Source organism: Sarcophilus harrisii, chromosome 1 (genome assembly GCF_902635505.1).
Source record: "Sarcophilus harrisii chromosome 1, mSarHar1.11, whole genome shotgun sequence".
In the NCBI taxonomy this organism is placed as follows: domain Eukaryota; kingdom Metazoa; phylum Chordata; class Mammalia; order Dasyuromorphia; family Dasyuridae; genus Sarcophilus; species Sarcophilus harrisii.
Genome location: NC_045426.1, coordinates 271,317,044 through 271,332,933, shown reverse-complemented (window position 1 = coordinate 271,332,933; position 15,890 = coordinate 271,317,044). Strand labels below are relative to the sequence as shown.

The 15,890-nt window shown below is 34.9% G+C and overlaps 1 protein-coding gene across 15 annotated transcripts in view; it reads left to right on the top strand.

The window, feature by feature from the left end:
* The window catches only part of LOC100928701 (ATP-binding cassette sub-family A member 3), a 251,867-nt gene extending 240,516 nt beyond the window's left edge, over positions 1 to 11,351 (top strand). For 14 of the 15 annotated variants that reach the window (XM_031942176.1, XM_031942127.1, XM_031942136.1 and 11 more), the window contains 3 exons: positions 1,314 to 1,504; positions 10,292 to 10,365; positions 11,063 to 11,351. In XM_031942176.1, the coding sequence (XP_031798036.1) occupies positions 1,314 to 1,504; positions 10,292 to 10,365; positions 11,063 to 11,194 (397 nt within the window). In that variant the 3' untranslated portion in view covers positions 11,195 to 11,351. The remainder of the gene's footprint in view (positions 1 to 1,313; positions 1,505 to 10,291; positions 10,366 to 11,062) is intronic. The other variant, XM_031942142.1, reaches the window with a different exon arrangement.
* The last annotated feature ends 4,539 nt before the right edge of the window (positions 11,352 to 15,890 follow it).

Here is a 15,890-nt window from a genome sequence, read left to right as displayed (position 1 = left end):
TCTTACCCTCCACCCCCTCCCCCAGATGGCAGGATGACCAGTAGATGTTAAATATATTAAAATATAAATTAGATACACAATAAGTATACATGAACAAACCGTTATTTTGCTGTACAAAAAGAATCAGACTCTGAAATATTGTACAATTAGCCTGTGAAGGAAATCAAAAATGCAGGTGTGCATAAATATAGGGATTGGGAATTCAATGTAATGGTTTTTAGTCATCTCCCAGAGTTCTTTCTCTGGGCGTAGCTGGTTCAGTTCATTACTGCTCCATTGGAAATGATTTGGTTGATCTCATTGCTGAAGATAGCCAGGTCCATCAGAACTGGTCATCATATAGTATTGTTGTTGAAGTATATAATGATCTCCTGGTCCTGCTCATTTCACTCAGCATCAGTTCATGTAAGTCTCTCCAGGCCTTTCTGAAATCATCTTGTTGGTCATTTCTTATAGAACAATAATATTCCATAATATTCATATACCACAATTTATTCAGCCATTCTCCAACTGATGGCATCCACTCGGTTTCCAGTTTCTGGCCACTACAAACAGGGCTGCCACAAACATTTGTGCACATACAGGTCCCTTTCCCTTCTTTATGATCTCTTTGGGATAGAAGCCCAGTAGTAACACTGCTGGATCAAAGGGTATGCACAGTTTGTTAACTTTTTGAGCATAGTTCCAAACTACTCTCCAGAATGGTTGGATTCATTCACAACTCTACCAACAATGCATCAATGTCCCAGTTTTCCCGCATCCCCTCCAACAATCATCATTATTTTTTCCTGTCATCTTAGCCAATCTGACAGGCATGTAGTGGTATCTCACAATTGTCTTAATTTGCATTTCTCTGATTAATAATGACTTGGAGCATCTTTTCATATGACTAGAAATAGTTTCAATTTCTTCATCTGAGAATTGTCTGTTCATATCCTTTGACCATTTTTCAATTGGAAAATGGCTTGATTTTTTATAAATTAGAGTTAATTCTCTATATATTTTGGAAATGAGGCCTTTAGCCTGATAATCTTTGTGGAGAAAGAACTTTATAATTCTGGCTGAGGGAATACAACACTGGGGCTGTCTCTGGGCAATAATCCGTAGAACTTAGAACAGAGGGAATCTGGGGAAAAGTTCCCATGGCCTTCCTTTTCTTGCAGTGCATCTGTTGCTCAGTCATGCTCCTAGCCTTGGGTAACTGCAGTACCACAACTGGCCTCTCCCAAGGCAGAACACAAATAACCCTGCCTATCTCTGGCCCAGACTTCCCATGGAATGGGGATCCAGCCTTGACTTTTTTGTCTCCTCAGCATAGAGGAATGTGAAGTGCTATGCACTAAACTAGCCATCATGGCGAAAGGGAAGCTCCAGTGTTTCGGCAGTCCTCAGTACCTCAAGAACAAGTTCAGCAAGGGTTATACCCTAGTGGCCACGATCAAGAAGGATAGTAAAGATACTGACCTGGAACATTTCAAGGAATCCGTCAAGGTGATCTTCCCAGGTACTAAAGCTTACACACTAACTTTCTCTAGGAAACTCTTGAGATACATGTTATTCCCAGAAATTGCTTAATCATAAACATCCTTAAAAAGAAGATGGGATACATGGCCTGCCACTAGTTCACATTAGGCATCTCTAACCAATTGTAGTGTTACTTTATCTTTGGAAATTTGACTAGAATTGAATTTTTGAAAATAATTGTCACTTAAACATAATTTAAATAAGTATGGCCAAAGGTGAAGGTTTGGGCTAGCATCTGCCACATGAATGCTAAGCCCCTGCTTCCTCAGCAGTGCATTCAAGACAGATAAAGAACCAACAACAGATATAGAGCACAAAACAAAGTGGATGACTACTGGTATAGCTAATTTCTCAATATTCTTCCATCACAAATCTTAGTGCATATGGTAACATACCACAGTCATGCACAACTAGCTCATATATGACCATCCTAACACTACAAAGCAGTGAGGATAGCAGATCTGTCCAAAATTGTGAGTCTAAGAAGTTGTTATACTCCTTACTTTGCTAAGGTATGAAAAACCTCTCTGCAGAAAGTGTAATTGTTGGTAACATTCCAGTTTCCTCCAAGTGTCTCTTTTTTTCTGAAATAACTGTCTTTTTTTCCCCTGAGGCAATTGGGGTTAAGTGATTTGCCCAGGGGTCACACAGCTAGGAAGTGTTAAGTGTCTGAGGCTGGATTTTAACTCAAGTCCTCCTGACTTCATGGCTGGTGTGCTATCCACTGCACCATCTAGCTGCCCCAATAACTGTCTTCTTTAAGCTCTATATCTCTGTGTTAGAGAGGCGAAGAAAAAGACAACAGTTTCAGTTCTTATATTAAAGACTAGTAATTAGCAGCCTAACTATATACCATATCTTAGCTATTTTAAAGTGCCCTAAGCTCATAGGATCATAGATTTAGAGTTGAAAAGAACCCTAAAGATTTATCTAAGCTCCACATATAATAAATGAGGGAACTATGGCTTGATGAGGACAAGTAATTTGCAATTTGGGGGGTTGGAAGGAAGACCAGTTCCAAAAGCAGAGATAGATTGTATTTGAACAAAAAGTCTTCTGATCTCAGATCCAGAGTATCAATGATAATGCCCTTTTCATGAGATACAATGGAACATTATCTTTATTATTCAGGTGAGAAGAGGAGGAATTACTTGACATTTTTTCTCTTCTTTTAAATACTAAAGCAAATCAGATATCTAATTGGTTGTTGTTGTTTTTTTAAGTCATATGATGATTACATATATATAACCTTAATCAAATTGCTTACTGATTTGGGGAAAGGATAAGGAAGGGAGAGAAGGAGAAAATTTGGGACTCAATTTTTTAAAATGAATGTTAAATTGTTTTTTAAAAAAATACTATTTTAAAAAATGTGAACATGGTATTAGGTAGTCTATTTTGGTCATGGATAGGGATAAATAGCAATCTTTTAGAGAAACAAAAAAAATACTTCTTTTAATATAAAATTGTTTATAACCATAATAGCTATTATTTATATAGTATTTTAAACTTTATAGAGCTATTTGTATATATTATCTCATTTAATCCTCACAATAATCTATTGTGAGATAGATTCTATTATTATCCACGTCTTTGCAGTTAAAGAAAACTGAGGAAGACACTAATACTTGTCAGGACTCAGTAAGGAACTAAAAGTCTGAGGCTGGATTCAAACTCAGATCTTCCTGCCCAGACTTTGTATTCTATCTACTGGGCTACTTACCTGTCTATAATAATTACTAGTATTAATATAGTTCTTTAAAGTTTTCAAAATACATTACATATCGTATCAGATAAAATCCTCAGAACAATTCTGTGAGGTAGATGTTATTATCCTCATTTTCAAATAGAGAAATTGAGATTGTCATAGGGTAATTTGCCCTTATTTGTGCAATAATAAATATAAAATTGTTAGAGTGAGAGTTCCCAGGGATTTGAGCACAGAATGATGTTACTTCAATACCTAAAGGATCTGTCAATTGCAAGGGGGCTTAATATAGTACTGCAAATGACTGCTTTCAGATGCCTTAATAGATGTTTTTATGGAGTTTTTGTGGATATTAAAATTTATCATCTAGTGGTCAGACTATAGCAGATCCATCTGGTATATAAAATGCAAACATTTCTAATATAACATATTAGATAACAATGGTGATAATTGACATTCCTTGCTTCACTACCGATCTTATTGGGAAGACTGCTATTCTATCACTATTACAAATAATGCTTGTTCTTGGTTATAGTTAAATCCTAATGATTATTTTGGGGGTGCAGCTAAGTGGCTCAGTAAATAGAATACCAGCTCTGAAGTCAAGAATATTTTTCTTCCTGAGTTCATATCTGACCTAAGATATTTACTAGCTGAGTGACCCTGGGCAAGTCACTTAACCCTGTCTGCTTCAGTTTCTTCATCTGTAAAATGAGAGAAGGAAAGTGATGGCAAATCTGGAGAAGGAAATGTCAAACCCCTCCAGTGTCTTTGCCAAGAAGAACCCAGATGGGGTCACCAAGAGTCAGACATAATTCAACAACAATCATTTTAAGAAAAGTTCCATTTATTCCTGTTTTCTCATGTTTTAAATAGGAATGGGTATTGTGTTTTGCCAAAAACGTTTTCTGCATTTATTGATATAATCATACAATTTTTGTTTTTGTTATTAATATAGTTTATTTTTCTAATGGTTTTCCTAATGTTGAACCAGGTCAGTATTCCTGATATAAATCACACCCAGTCATGGTGTATGATCTTTAGAGATATAAAATTTCCCTTAAGTACTGCATTAGCTTCCTCCAACATCCCAATATCCCACAGATTTTGGTATATTATTTCATTCTTGTCATGATCTTTAATGAAATTACATGTTATTTCTATGATTTGTTCTTTGACTCATTCATTATTTAGGATTAGATTAGTTCCCATTTAATATTTAATCTATGGTCCCAAGGCCCTTTACTGAATATAATCTTTTTGCATTATGATCTGAAAAGAATGCCTTTAATATTTTTTCTTTTCTACATTTGTTTGTAAGATTTTACATCCTAATATATGGTCAGATTTTGTGTAAGTAAGTACCACCTACAACTGAGAAAAAGTTATATCTTTATATTCCTATTTATTTTTCTCCAGAGGCCTACTATGTCAAACTTTTAAAAATATTATATTTATGTTCTTAACTTCTGTTTTACCTGTTTTATAGAGTTATCTAGTTCTGAAAAGGTAAATTGAAGTCCTGAACTAGTATAGTTTTGATATCTTTTTCTTCCTGTAACTTTTCCTTTAAAAATTTATATGTTATGTCATTTGTTGCATATATAGTTAGTATTGATATCACTTCATTGACTATGGTATTATTTAGCAAAGCAGTTTCACTGATTATCTCTTTTATTTAGGTCTGTTTTTACTTTTGCCTTGTCTGAGATCATGATTGCTATTCCTCCCTTTTTTACTTTGGCTGAAGTATAATATAATAAATTCTGCCTTAGCCCCTTATTTTAACTCTGTGTGTTTTTTGGTTCTAGTATGTTTTTTATAAGAAAATATTATTGGATTCTGGTTTTTATTCTATTCTATTCACTTTCATCTTATGGGTGAGTTCATCCCATTCACATTCATAGTTATGACTGCTAAGTGTATATTTTTACCCATCATATTTTCTTCTCTTTCTCATCTCTTCTTCTGTCTTCTTCTCCCCTCTCTTCCCTTACTTTCCTTTTCCCCCTTTCTCCTTCTTCAAGTGCATCTATATTTCTTAACCTTCCATTTGTCTTTTAAGATTATCCCAACATAACAGATTTTCATCCATGCTCTCTAAGTAAACTCCTTCAAACTACCCTAATGATCATAAAGTTCAGGTATTGTTTGTGTCATCTTCCTATATAGTAATGTAAATAGTTTAACAATGTTAAATTGTACCTCTCCTCATTCATGTTTACCTTTTTATGACCCTTTCAGTCTAATGTTGAATATCAAATTTCCTATTCAGCTCTGGTCTTTTCATCAGAAATATAAGGAAATCTTCTATTTCATTAAGTGTATAATTTTTTTTTCCTCTGAAGAATTATACTCAGTTTTGCTGAGTATATTATTTTTGCTAAGCATATTATTTTTGCTAAGCATTATTTTTGGTTGCAATCCTAATTCCTTTGTCTTATGGAATATTATATTATAAGCCCTCTCTACTCTTTTAAAATGGTGATCCTAATTGTGATTCCATGATATTTGAATAGTTTCTTTCTGGATGACTGAAATCTTTTTTCCTTAATCCGAGAATTCTGAAACTGGGCTAAAATATTCCTGGGAGTTTTCTTTTTTAAATCCTAGCTAGTAAATTTTGGATTCTTTTGATTTCCATGTTGCTCTCATTTTCATTTTATCTCACTAAGATATCAGAGTAGTTTTTCTTTAAAATTTCTTGAGAGGCAAAAAGATGGCACAATGGAAAGAACACTGGTCCTGGAGTCAGGAGGACCTAAGTTAAAATTTGACCTCAGACACTTACTAGCTGTGTGACCCTGGACAATTCACTTAACCTCAATTGCTTTGCAAAAAAAAAAAAAAAAAATCACGAAATATGATGTCTGGTCTCTTTTTTGATCATAGCTTTCTGATAGTCCAATAATTCTTAAATTATCTCTCCTTAATCTTTTTTGTCCAGTTCAGTTGTTTTTGTTTTTAATCTTTTTTTTTTTTACTTTGTTTTACTGTTCCTTGATATCTTGTGAAGTCATTAACCTCCATTTGCCTGGTTCTAATTTTTGAGGAGTTATTTTCTTTATTGAGGTTTTGTACATCTTTTACAATATGGCCAATTCTCTCTCTTTCTCTCTTTTAAGTTATTTTCATCAGTATTTTTGAAACAGCCTGTTAATTTCTTTTCATAATTTTCTTGCATTACTCTCATTTCTTTTCCCGTTTCTTCATTGTTACTTCTTTTAATTTTTAAAATATTTTTTGCTGTTTTAAAAAAATCCCTTTCTTTAACTTCTAGAAATTTGGGGAGAAGGAGGGCTTGTGTCCAATTCACTTTTATTTTCCTTTTAGATTTTGCCCATAGCTGTTTTGATTTCATTGTCTACTTCTGAATTTGTGCCTTGTTCTCCCCTGTCACCATCTAGATTTTTATTATAAGGTTGTTTTTTATTCTTTTCTCAGGTTTCCAATCTATTTTTTAACTTTGAACTTTATATTAAAGTTGAACTCTGCTCACTTTGGGCATGGCAAGGGCTTGGGGAGGGTCACTGTTTCAATCTTCAAACTTTTTTTGCCCAGTTCCTTTAATAGCTAGTTCTGGTGTTGTGTAAGTTTGGGCTCTTTCCAAGATGCTATGAACCAGAGAGAAGCTTGGTCACTGGTCTTCTGGTCAGAACTCTGGTCCTTACTCACTTGTCACCATAATACTGATCCTCTCTAGAACTGCAAATCAGAATTGGGTGATAGATAAGGAAGTTATAAATGGTGCCTTTTCCTGTGTTTAGTGCTAACACAAGGAATCCCAGATTTCTCTTTCAGATAAGATGTTCAAATCCCTTACTGTCTCTGGACAGTGAGGATTCCCAGTACTGCTACTGCCTTTCATGCCTCCAAGACATACAAGATGGTATGGTTGCCATGTTGTACTCCATCACCATCCCAGTGCCACAGACATCTCCTTCTGATCCCCTATGTTGTCCTAAACTGGAAACAGTCTCTCACCATGATCATTTTTGGTTATACTATATTAGAATTTGTTTTGATACATTATTAGAGGAGATTCAGTTAGAATGATCCCTTTACTCTACTTCGCCTTTTCTTTGTCTTTAAAGTAGGAGTTTGGAGTAGATGATCTTCCAGATTTAACTCATGATTCAAAGATTTTACAAATCTGTTTGATGCACACATGATTTTTGTACAGCATAATTGCCCCTGAATGTCTCAAAGCCCATCTCATATTCCATATGTTACAAATAAAATTTATCATATTTCTCTAAAAATTTCCTCCTTTTGTTGCCAACATAATGTCATTTCTACTCACTTAGGTTCACAGGCTCAGTGTCATGCCTCTTTCAGTCTTTCTTATCTCTTATATCCTTTCAATTATAATGCCTTGTCATTCCCACCTCAATGACATATCTTAGATCCACCTCCTTCTACACAACATCAACTCTAGTTCGGTACTTGTCTTGCCTGGGATCCTGCAATTGCCTCTTGATTTGTCTGTCTACTTCCTCTCTCCTTTCTTCAATATATCCTCTACACAATTAATTTTCCTCAAACAAACACCACCATTATTTATGGGATCATAAATGTAAAGTTCAGTGGAACCTTAGAGGCTGTCTACTTCAACTGTCTCATTTCATAGATGAAGGATCTGAATCTCAAATGTTAAATTATTTTATTTATTCAAGGTCATATAGTGACAGTTGCAAGATTTGAACCCAAGTCCTCCACTTTTAATACCAGTACCCTTGCTCAAAATCTTCTTTAACTCCTTATTGCCTCAAGAATAAAATGCAATCTTTATCCTGGCATTTAAAGTTATGCATAATACAGTCTTGTTTCATATTATTCCCTTTCCCATAGTCTCCTTTCTCTTCAGTCTGTCTTGCTCACTTTCCTTGTGTATAAATAACATTTCATTACTGGCCATCCCCCTCTGATCCTCATCTGCTAACCTCCATCAAGTAGACAATGGGAGAAAAAGTGTGGGGGGAGAGGGGGTTGCTTCTGGCTAGGGACAATATAATCTTGTGTTTTTCAATTTGCCCCTTCAATGAAGTGTATAGCATACTCAAAAATCTAAAAATAAGGGGGAGGGAGCAGGATAAGGTGGGGTACAGAAGGATGGGTAGGTTTATGGCAGTGGGATAAAGTGTATAGATTAATGGGCAAGGTATAAAGAATAAAGTGGGGTATAGAAAGGAATGCAGAGTAATGGTAGTGGGACAAGGTGTCTAAATTAATTGGAAAGGAATAAAGAAGGAAGAAAAGGGTGGAATGGAATAAAGTAGGGTACAAAAGGGGGTTTAGATTAATGGGAGTAGGATAAGGTATGTATGTTAATGGGAATGGGATAAATGGGGATGGAGAGGGTGGAGAGAGAAAACAAGGGAGAGATTCATAGGTGGGGAGAGGTTAAGTAATAGCAAGGGAAGTCAAGGAATAGAACAAAAGTAGAAGAGTTAGCAGGAATAGGAAATAAGAGATATATACAAATGCAATAAGAAGGATGACAAGTAGGATTTCTTAGGAAAAAAAAAAGACTGGGGGCAGCTAGGTGGAGCAGTAGATAAAGCACCAGCCCTGAAGTCAGGAAGACACGAATTCAAATCTGGTCTCAGACACTTAACATTTCCTACTTATGACCCTGGGCAAGTCACTCCAATTGCCTTGGGGAAAAAATAAAAAGAAGGACTAGTAATCATCCATCTCAAAATCAAACTTAAGATTCAATAAAGAGAGAAATCTGCATCATATGTCAGCCATTTATTTTAGATGCATGTCTACATATGTGTAAACATGTATATACACATATGTGTAATATGTAGAGGTATGTTGGGATATGTATATGTGAATATAGATGTGTATGTTTGTGTGTATATGTCAATATAGACTTCTTAGGGAGAGTGGGGGAAGAAAAGGGGAAAAAAAGAATAAAGTAAAAAGTGCCCCACATAGAACAAAATAACCTACAAGAAAGCAAAGATGGACAATCATGAATATTATCTTCTATTATTATATATGCTTTCTTGAAAAGGAAATTTATCTATATATTTTGAATTTTTCTTTTTGTTCTATTGGGTATGTGAAAATTATTTTGTTTCTTCTGTCGTTTTCTATTTGATTTCTTCTTATTTTACATTTAGTTTTAAATAAATAAAATTTAAAAAGTAAAAAAACAAAAACAAAAAATGTCTTCTAAAAATTTTGTTTGGTTTCTACATAGTTTCTACATGGTTTCTACATCCTTGATGTGATGGCATGTGGTGGCAAAAGCATTTCTAAGTATGAAATTTTGTGGAAACCTAGTCATCTACTCTAGGAAAAAGAAATACTTAAGATTTACATGTTGAAAGGATATTATTAAAGGCTATTCTTTACTTTCAGATATATATGGAGTAAAATATTAGAGCCTTCCAAATCTGTATTCAGATTGGGATCTTAAGTAGCGGCAATTTTGATTGTAGTAATATAGCAGCTCCAAACATGGCTTCTCAGTTTCTCCCTTTTTTATAGGAAAATTTCAATATATTGCATGTTTTAGAGATGCTCCATGCTTTTCAGGAGTTCCAGGATGGAAATTGGATAGAGCAAGGTTTTATATGCCACTTTAATTTCCAGATATATGTCATTGGGATCCTTGAATACTATAATTGGTCAAAGGGAATGGACATATTAGAATGAAGTGTTCTTTCACTTACTCAAGACTAATGGAGGAAAAAGATCATTATCTTTGATATCAGATATTATGGAGCCATCTGACTGTCATTTTCTTGTCACTCTAACTGAAAATTATACCTCAAATTAAGGATCCTTCTTATCTCATGGAGAATATCCTCAGGAGTCAAATAAAACTAGAATTAATTTACTAGTGCTGCAAAAAAAAGAAATCATACAATGAGTTCCAAAAGAAAAAAAAAAAACTTTAAAATAATCTATACTTATATTCTCTCTTCTTTATTATAAATAGTTGGATAACCTCCATAATTACTTTGGATTAAAAAAATTAATCCGTCTAGAAATACTTTCCCCCAACTTTGTCTCTTAAAGGAGCCTCTTGCTTTTTCTCAGGCAGCAAATTGGTACAAGAGCACCAAAGAATGGTCCGGTACCTCATTCCTAGTGAGATTCTCAGCTGGTCAAAGGTAAATGCAGGACTCTCTGAATGTCATAGGAGAAAAAAAAATTTTTTTAAATAACCTGACAGTGGGTAGGTAATGTGAAACTTTAGAATACTTTTCTGAATGGAAATCATTCAGTTAGTTCTCTTAAGAGTTTCTTCTCTGATATCCAACATGACTTTATCCTCTGGGATTTCTTTGCTTTAACTTTCCTAGGCAATACTCAATGACTACAAATTGCAGAATAATTGTATTGGTTACAGAGAGTTTCCTACACCAAATTATAGGTTTAGATATCCCTCCCCCATCAAAAAAAAAAAAAAAAAAAAAAAAAGATTCTTTAGGTCTGACTTGAGTCTCATGTAATATGTGCTTCATGACTTGGAGAAATGTATTCTTCTAGAAAGCTGCATTTGGGGAGAACTCGAACCTTTGAGGCATTTTTCATTCTGCCTTGATTGCCAAAGAATCCTGAGATTTAATACCTGTATGAATTCCTGTCCCTTCAAAGTCTGTTGTTTTACATAAGATCACAAGTGAACAATAAAGAAAGAAATACTTTCTCCAATTCTGTCCCTTATTTTTCTGCTTCTCCTGTTTTCCTACTAACACAATCACAGATATATTACTTTGTCCTAATACACTTAAGAACTGGGGTCTTTGGGTCTCCTCCACTTACTCTATCAGGCCCTTATAGTAACTCTTGTCTGTTGCCCCAAAGGTGTTTGGTATACTGGAGGAAATCAAAGACGACTACAATTTGGAGGATTATACCATCAGTCAGACTACATTGGAGCAAGTCTTCATGAGCTTTGCTAATACAAAAGAAGAAGAAGAAGAAACAATAGAATGAAAGAATAAAAGCAAAAGTAAAAAAAAAAGTTGTACTCCCAGCCCTCACCACATGAATAGCTGCTGCTTGTATTTGGTGTATTGATAGAAAATAATTCAACATTTCTATTTTGTTGTTTAAATGCAATAAAGAATTTATTTTCTGTTTTGAAGATTAACATGTGTGCCTAGAGGTATAAGTGGTTACTTGCAGATGTGAGCAAAACATAAAAAGGGAAATCAGAAATGATCAAAACTTGATTTTTTTTCAGTGAAATATTTACATTTTCCACTTCAGAAACAATTTAGATAAGAAAAAGCAGCATTTAACAGGATAAGATATTGGAGTCCAGCCCCTGTAGTGAGATGAAGTATGTGACAACATATCAGGGCCAGATGGAGAAGTCCTGATTATGGACTCTTTGAAGTTTATTGATCAGAGAAACAAATATGTATATATACATATACCTCACTATGCTCATGGGTCTCTTTCTCCCAAATACCTTTAGTCTCCTTGTGGACATTCTTTCCTGTCATAAGTTCAAAGGTTTAACTTTTAATCCAAAGAGTAGTGTTTGCATTTTGCTTCAGTTGCTAGATTATTAATTTATTATATTGACAAGCAGTCTCTGCTATTTCAGTAAAGGAGTTTTGGTGAACCAAGTTACTGTAAGACTCAAAACCTGGAATGGAGTCTTACCTCCTGGCCCTCTACAGTAGGAGACAGTAAACCCACTACTATATGCCTGGACTCTGTGTGAAAAACATAACTCCATCTGATCAGTTAACTTTTTTTGTGTGTGCTCAATGGGCCTTTTATTATTTTTAATAAAAGCTTTTAGTTTTCAAAATATATACAAAGATAGTTTTCAACATTCACTTTTGCAAAATTGTGTTCGGAATTTTTCTCCCTCCTTTACCCCATTCTCCTTTCCTAGACAGCATGCAACCCAATATGTTACACATGTACAATTCATCTATACATATTTCCACATTTGTCATGCTGCACAAGACAAGCTAGATTAAAATGAGAAGAAAACAAGCAAACAAAAAAGATGCAAATACTATGCTATGATCCACATTCAGTCTCCACAGTCTTTTTTCTAAATGCAAATGACTCTCTTTATCACAAGTTCATTGGAATTAACCTTAATCACCTCTTTGTTGAAAACAGCCAAGTCTATTAGAGTTGATCATCACATAATCTTGTTGTTGCCATGTACAATGTTTTCTCTTAGTTTTATTCACTTCTTCTAGCATCAGTTCATTTAAGTCTCCCCAGGCCTCTCTGAAATCATCCTGCTGGTCATTTCTTACAGAATAATAATATTCCATAAAATTCATATACCATAACTTATTCAACCATCCACTCAGTTTCTAGTTCCTTCCTACCTCAAAAAGGGGTGCTACAAACATTTTTGCACGTGTCCTTTTCTCTTTTTTATGATCTCTTGACCCAATAGAGAAACTGCTGGAAAAAAAGGATATGCACAAAAGGTCTATACCTTTGGGCATAGCTCCAAATTGCTTTCCAGAATGGTTGAATCAATTTACAACTCCACCAATCATTTATTAGTGTCCTGTTTTTTCCACATCCCCTCCAACATTTATCATTATTTTTCCCTGTCATCTTAGCCAATCTGAGAGGTATATAGTGGTACCTCAGAATTGTCTTAATTTGCATTTCTCTAACAATGGTGATTTGGAGTATTTTTTCATATGATTAGAAATGGTTTTAATTTCACCTGAAAATTGTTTGTTCATATCTTTTGACCATTTATCAATTGGAGATTGGCTTGTAGTCTTATAAATTGCTCATTGGATTTTTAAAAGGAAGCTCTGCAATTTGGAACTATGCTCAAAAAGTTATCAAACTGTGCATACCCTTTGATCCAGCAGTGTTACTACTGGGCTTATATCCCAAAGAGATCATAAAGAAGGGAAAGGGACCTACATGTGCATGAATGTTTGTGGCAGCCCTCTTTGTAGTGGCCAGAAGCTGGAAACTGAGTGGATGCCCATCAATTGGAGAATGGCTGAATAAATTGTGGTATATAAATATTATGGGATATTATTGTTCTGTAAGAAATGACCAACAGGATGATTTCAGAAAGGCCTGGAGAGACTTACATGAACTGATGCTGAGTGAACCGAGCAGGGCCAAGAGATCATTATATACTGCAACAACAATACTATATGATGACCAGTTCTGATGGACCTGGCCATCCTCAGCAATGAGATCAACCAAATCAGTTCCAATGGAGCAGTAATGAACTGAACCAGCTACACCCAGCGAAAGAATTCTGGGAGATGACTAAAAACCATTACATTGAATTTCCAATCCCTATATTTTTGCCCACCTGCATTTTGGATTTCCTATACAGGCTAATTGTACAATATTTCAGAGTATGATTCTTTTTGTACAGCAAAATAACGGTTTGATCATGTATACTTATTGTGTATCTAATTTATATTTTAATATATTTAACATCTATTGGTCATCCTGCCATCTGGAGGAAGGGGTGGGAGGAAGGAGGGGAAAAATTGGACAAAAGATTTGGCAATTGTCAATGCTATAAAGTTACCCATACATATAACCTGTAAATAAAAGGCTATTTAAAAAAAAAAAAAGAAAAGAAAAGAGAAGAAATGTGAAAGAGAAAAGCAAAATAAATAAATAAATTAAATAAAATAAAAGGAAGCTCTGAATTGTATTGAGTCTTTGGTTGGATGTTTGCTGATTTCTAAAGACAAATGTACTAAGTGGCCTCATAGTAGTTTGAAAGACTACTGTGCATGAATAAAGCTTTCTTTAAGTGTCTTAAAGCCTTATGACAGTTAAGAGGTGTGGCCAAAATGTATTCCACAGCTTTTTCCTATGAAAATTGATTGTGAAAGTTAATGACAAGATTTTTTTTTTTAAGTGACCTGCCTAGATTATGAAAAAAATAACCTTTTTTAAATAGCTTTTTATTTACAAGATATATGTACTGACCCTTGCAAAACCTTCTGTTCCAACTTTTCCCCTCCTTCTCCCCACCCCCTTACCCAGATGGCAGGTACACCAATACATGTTAAATATGTTAAATACAATATATGTATACATATCCATACAGTTAATTTGCTGCATAAGAAGAATTGGACTTAGAAATAAGGTAAAAATAACCCGAGAAGGAAATCAAAAATCCACAATAACAGAAGGAGTGGCTATATTGTGTTCCACGCTCATTTCCCATAGTTCTTTCCCTGGGTGTTGCTCGTTCTCTTCATTATTGAACAAATGGAACTGATTTGATTCATCTCATTGTTGAAGAGCGCCACGTCCATCAGAATTGATCAACATATAGTATTGTTGTGGAAGTATATAATGATCTCCTGGTCCTGTTCATTTTACTCACCATCAGTTCATGTAAGTCTCTCCAGGCCTTTCTGAAATCTTCCTGCTGATCATTTCTTACAGAACAATAATATTCCATAACATTCATATACCACAATTTACTCAGCCATTCTCCAATTGATGGCCATCTATTCAATTTCCAGTTTCTGGCCATTACAAAAAGGGCTGCCACAAACATTTTTGCATATGTGGGTCCCTTTCCCTTCTTTAAGATCTCTTTGGGATACAGGTCCAATAGAGACACTGCTGGATCAAAGGGTATGCACAGTTTGATAACTTTTTGAGCATAGTTCCAAACTGCTCTCCAGAATGGCTGGATGTATTCACAATTCCACCAACAATGTATCAGTGTCCCAGTTTTCCCACATCCCCTCCAATATTCAGCATTATCTTTTCCTGTCATCCTAGTCAATCTGACAGGTGTGTAGTGGTAGCTCAATTAATTTTTAATAACTGTTTTGGTATTATTTATTGTAGTCACTTCCAGATCTAAAGACAAATCATGTGTTCTGTCCTGTCTCATGCCACCTCCATCCCCACTACAGGAAACCCCATACAGGAAAAAAAATGTTAGGTGAATTCAGGAAAATAATTACATAGAATGAGAAAGTATAGAAGAGTTCACATCATAGTGTCAAATGAACATTAAGAGCAGGCAGGAAAAGGAAATATTCAATTTAATTAACATGTTGCCTATTTGACAAAAAGCACCAGAATTCACAGTCTTAGATTCATATTGTAGACATATTCCCTCATAAATGTGTATTACATGACTATTGCCCCCATTCCAAAAAGACACTGACAACCCCTAAGGCTAAACTCCCATGTAGTTGTCCATTGTGCTAACAAAGTCTAGATCAAGAATAGCAAAGAATTAGTGAAAGCATTTCAAAAACAATTGTATAACAGTGTCCGCACATTGTCATTATCTCTCTTCTCCAGCATAATTCTTTTTGAACTTCCTTTTTGGAAGTGTCCTTTTCCAGGTTCCAACTTCGAAGCTAGGGGAAATAGGGCAGTCTTGGTAGTCTAGATATTTCATGGTTTATAACTCTGTCATCACTCCAACCCTTAAAGCAATTCCCACAGCCTGTACATGGCATTGGCAGACAATGGCAATTTGACCATTAAATAAAATTTCCTACTGTCCAAAGAATTCTACTGGGTGCTTGGTGAAATACAAGCTTTACAAAAGATTTAAGTCACTGTCCTTAAGGAGGTTGCATTCTAGTAGGAAAACATTGTTGTTAAGTCATTTTTCAGCTGTGTCTGACTCTTCATGAACCTATTTGGGATTTTTTTGGCAAAGATACTAGAGTGG